The sequence below is a fragment of the Colobus angolensis genome, unplaced genomic scaffold (genome assembly GCF_000951035.1).
Source record: "Colobus angolensis palliatus isolate OR3802 unplaced genomic scaffold, Cang.pa_1.0 Scaffold22, whole genome shotgun sequence".
Classification (NCBI taxonomy): Eukaryota; Metazoa; Chordata; class Mammalia; order Primates; family Cercopithecidae; genus Colobus; species Colobus angolensis.
The window spans coordinates 3722081-3726445 of record NW_012115377.1 but is presented as its reverse complement, the minus strand read 5'-3'; the positions used below and the strand labels follow the sequence as shown (position 1 = coordinate 3726445).

At 61.0% G+C, this 4365-nt stretch overlaps 2 protein-coding genes across 2 annotated transcripts in view; one reads left to right on the top strand and one right to left on the bottom strand.

Moving 5' to 3' along the window:
- The first annotated feature begins 1095 nt into the window (after positions 1-1095).
- Positions 1096-2400, top strand: PSPN (persephin). Its single transcript, XM_011943526.1, has 2 exons — positions 1096-1992; positions 2078-2400. Exons 1-2 carry the CDS (start codon positions 1698-1700, stop codon positions 2398-2400), a joined length of 618 nt encoding a protein of 205 aa, XP_011798916.1. The 5' UTR covers positions 1096-1697.
- Positions 2401-2446: 46 nt separating this feature from the next.
- The window catches only part of ALKBH7 (alkB, alkylation repair homolog 7 (E. coli)), a 2595-nt gene continuing 676 nt past the window's right edge, over positions 2447-4365 (bottom strand). Inside the window, exons 2-4 of the mRNA XM_011943527.1 lie at positions 3229-3402; positions 3017-3141; positions 2447-2883 (exon numbers count right to left, since the gene is read on the bottom strand). Coding sequence (XP_011798917.1) covers positions 2721-2883; positions 3017-3141; positions 3229-3402 — 462 coding nt within the window. The 3' untranslated portion in view covers positions 2447-2720. The remainder of the gene's footprint in view (positions 2884-3016; positions 3142-3228; positions 3403-4365) is intronic.

Below are 4365 nucleotides of genomic sequence, written 5' to 3'. Positions count from 1 at the left end.
CTGGCTAGTTTTTTTGTATTTTTTAGTAGAGACGGGGTTTCACCGTGTTAGCCAGGGTGGTCTCGATCTCCTGACCTCGTGATCCGCCTGTCTCGGCTTCCTAAAGTACTGGGATTACAGGCTTGAGCCACTGCGCCCGGCCTAATTTTTGTATTTTCATTAGAGATGGGGATTCACCATGTTGGCCTGGCTGGTCTCGAACTCCCGACCTCAAATGATCCTCCCACCTCAACCTCCCAAAGTGCTGGGATTACAGGTGTGAGCCACTGGGCCCAGCCAGGCTTTTTTGAGACAGAGTCTCACTCTGTCGAACAGGCTTGAGTGCAATGGCACAATCTCAACTCACTGCAACCACCACCTCTCAGGTTCAAGCAATTCTGCTGTCTCTGCCTCCCAAGTAGCTGGGATTACAGTGCCCACCACCATGCCCGGCTAATTTTTGTTAAATTTTTAGTAGAGATGGGTTTCACCATGTTGGTCAAGCTGGTCTCAAACTCCCAATCTCAGGTGATTCATCCGCCTCAGCCTCCCGAGGGGTGAGCCACCCATGCCAAGCCCAGGCTTTTCTTTCCATCTGAAAATTATCTCAATAAGCACTTCAGGAAGAAAAACCACAACATCATCATTGAAGCAATCCCCCGTGGATGGAGTTGTGGTCACTTCCAGTCTTTCCTAATACGAAGAAGGCATCAGATGTCCCTGTGCCGGCTGTTTCACTGGCCTGTGTGGGAGGAACCCCGCAAACAGGGCTCCTGGGGCAGAGGGTGTAATTTACAATTCCCCAGTAGCAGCTGCTCATCCAAAGAGCTGCTAGCAATTTACACCCCCACCAACAGCACACGGGCGCGCCTGGGTCACATGCGGGCTGTGTGTGAGAGTTTTCTGATTTTCACCAATCTTGTGGGTGCTTAGGGTCAAGTACCCCTTCGGACAATCACAAGCTGTTTGCTTGTTTTTGCATTCAAAGCTACGGGTACTGCCTTACACTCTGTAAGTACCCATCTCTTTCCTCACCAGGCTGACTAGGACGGGTTCTGAGCAGCTCCCCTGTACCGGGAAGGGGACTGGGCTCACACAGGGCTGGGTATGGAAGCCTGGAGAGCCCTTATTCTCACTGGCTGCATCATGCTAGACATTACCATGACCTGGACGGCCTCCATCACCCCAGGGGCTCTGACACGCTCAGATCCCAGGATGGGGCTGCAGTTACGGGGCTCTCAGGTTGGCCTTCCCGAGACAGGCGTCCCTGTCCCCTTGTGTCCCCACCCTTGGCTGTCCCCAGGCCTCTCCCTTTTCCTGTTTTGATGCTGGCTCAGCCAGGCCCGGAGACAGGGGCATGATGTCCTAATCCTCCAGGCGGGAGCCACCACGGAGGGTTCCCGTGGACTCGCTCTCCTGCCAAGCCACCTTTCCTATCACTCACATACGCCCCGCCTGGCACACGGTACATGTGGGGGCTCCTGAGCCCCAGCACCCTGACTTAGTGGGGAGGGACCTCAATGGGGTCCCACGAAGCCCCCCAACTTCCGCTCTAGGCAGCAGGTCGGGGGAACACCAGTTGCCTGCCCTGGCCGCCAGCACAGCACTCGTAAATCAGGGGGTGTCTGGGGCGTAGGAAATGGGTGTGTGGAATGTCGGGGTGGGGTAGGCTGGGGGTGAGCCCTTAACTCTTAGAAGGGTGGGGTGCGGGGCAGGAGATGCCTGGATCCCAGGGTGCAGGAGATGGGCTGGTGCAGACGTGGGGCCTCCGGGCTGCAGCGGCCGGTAGTGAAGAGGTTAGCTCCCAGCCCAGGCAGGGCATAAATTCGGGGCACAGCTCCCACCCTCAGGACCTGCCCGTCACAATGGCTGTGGGGAAGGTCCTGCTGGGCTCTCTGCTGCTTCTGTCCCTGCAGCTGGGACAGGGCTGGGGCCCTGATGCCCGTGGGGCTCCGGTGGCCGATGGAGAGTTCTCGTCTGAGCAGGTGGCAAAGGCTGGAGGGACCTGGCTGGGTAAGGACCCCCAGGAACCCTCTGTGACTTCCCAACTTCCCCCAGCCCTGACCCTGCTCACTGTCAGCACCCTTCTCTCCCACAGGCACCCACCGCCCCCTTGCCCGCCTGCGCCGAGCCCCGTCCGGTCCATGCCAGCTGTGGAGCCTGACCCTATCGGTGGCAGAGCTGGGCCTGGGCTACGCCTCAGAGGAGAAGGTCATCTTCCGCTACTGTGCCGGCAGCTGCCCCCATGGTGCCCGCACCCAGCACGGCCTGGCACTGGCCCGGCTGCAGGACCAGGGCCGAGCCCACGGCGGGCCCTGCTGCTGGCCCACTCGCTACACCGACGTGGCCTTTCTTGATGACCGCCACCGCTGGCAGAGGCTGCCCCAGCTCTCGGCGGCTGCCTGCGGCTGTGGTGGCTGAGAGTGCCCGGCCTGGCACCCAGGAGCTGCAGTGCTGGGGGAGCTCAGCTGACTTATTTATTGGAGACCTGGATGCAGAGACAACAAGGATGGGAGTGGGCGGGGGCGACCAGCAATGAATGCAATAAAGGACACCACTCTCCCGGCCGTGTGACCTTGACCGTGTGTCCAGCCAGCCACACCTGGAGCTCCCTGTGGGCCAGTGACATCCTGGGTTCCCCTGCAGATCCCAGCCCCAGCAAGCAGCCACTGCAATGTCCCAGTTAGGCTGTCCATTTCCCAACTTTATTCACAAATCCAGTGTCTGTAGAAAGCTGGGGGTCAGCAGGCTGCGGGCGGCTGTCCAGACTCCCCTGGCCCCATGCCCTCAGGGAGGGAGCGGCAGATCACAGAGATGCGCCGGCCCCGGGGAATCCGGCGCTCCCCAAAGAAGGACTCTTCGTCCCGAAGGATCTCATGGGAGAAGTCATAACGGGCTGAGCCCCTGCAGGAGGAAACAGGCTGTGACTGGGTGCAAGGAGGGCAGCCCCTGCTCCAGGCAGATCTGGATTCCAGCCCCCTGCTGCCTCCCACACAGGCCCTGGGGTAAAGGCTTCTTTGGGGAGGGCTGGAGGTACCTAAGGATGTAGAGGGAGCCCGGCTCCAGCAAGAGTTCCAGCCACTCCCCCGGCTCCTGGGTGTGCACCAGCCGCATAACGCTGGGAGACAGGAGAGACAGGCCAGCGATGGTGGCCCCGCAGAACTGCAAAAGGGGTGTGGGGATGGGTCAGGCTCTGGTCTGGCCTCCTATCCCCTGGCTGGGAGTGCCAAGGCGTAGGCCTGTGCCCACCTTGATGCTGTCCACGTGGGGCTTGATGTAGCCGCGGGCTTCCAGGTCCAGCACGTGCACCGAGGAGAGCAGGGTCTGGCCGGGGCCAAAGGCAGCCGCCTGCACGCGCTGCAGGATGGCCCGGCTGGCTTCTGACCAGCGCGACTTCTCTGTCTCTCGGAAGCCGTGGATGGCCTGCACAGAGAGCTTGGTCAAGCCTGGGAGCTCCCAGAGGGAACAAGGAAATGGAGGCATGGAGGGGCAGAAAACAGGGAAAGGGGCTGGTGTCCCTAATGTGACTTTCGACCCTGCCCTCAACTCAAACTCCCCTAGTCCCCAACCATGGCCCTACCTAGGTGTGACCTCAGCCCTTAGTACTCACCCTGAGGCTACAATTTCAGGTCCCCAATGCTGGCCCGGCCCCAATATTCAATTGGCTGAGTCTCCCCACAACTTGACCCCACCCAAGTGTCCTGTCTCTCTCAACATCATCTGGTTCCACATCCGTTTCTGACCCTAACCTTGGTCCCAGATCGCAGAAGTGCTCTCCCTGACCCCAGTGTCCTCATCCCCCAGGTCCCACCCCTCCCACAGCCTGAGTTTCAGCCTAGCTCCCACCATAGCCCGGCTCCCAAATCCCTGCTGTAGCTACCGACCCCAACAAGGCCCTGCCCCATCCCAGCATGTGTGTCTCCCCTATCTCCGCTCACAGCCTGGTTCTGCCATCTCTAAACGACTTCCCCGGCCCCCTGCCCCACAGCATGGCCCCAACCCATCTGTGCGCTTGACTCCTCGGACCCCGCCCCAAGCTTGGTCCCGCCCCATCCATGCGCTCGACGACCTGACCACGCCCCAATCCCAACTGCCACGCTCTACCGCACTGTAATTGCTGCCAGCGTAATCGCACCCCAAACCCACTCCCAACTCCCTGGCCCCACCCCCACCTGGCCACGTCCCCACGCTCGACTGAGCTGTAACCACCTCCCAGCGTGACCACGCCCCATCCCAGCACAGGTCCCGTCTCCGCTCCCAGCGTGGCCACGCCCCGTCCGTACGCTAGACTCCTGTCCCCGCCCCCAGAGTGTCCCCGCCCCATCCCTGCGCTGGTCTCCTTTGTCCCCGCCCCAGCGTGGCCCCGCCCCATCCCTGCGCCCGACT

Coding starts and splice junctions, on each gene's coding strand:
- PSPN (XM_011943526.1), top strand. CDS start 1,698: ATGCCTGGATCCCAGGGTGCAGGAGATGGGCTGGTGCAGACGTGGGGC. Junction 1,993..2,077: donor GGCTGGAGGGACCTGGCTGG/GTAAGGACCCCC, acceptor TCTCTCCCACAG/GCACCCACCGCCCCCTTGCC.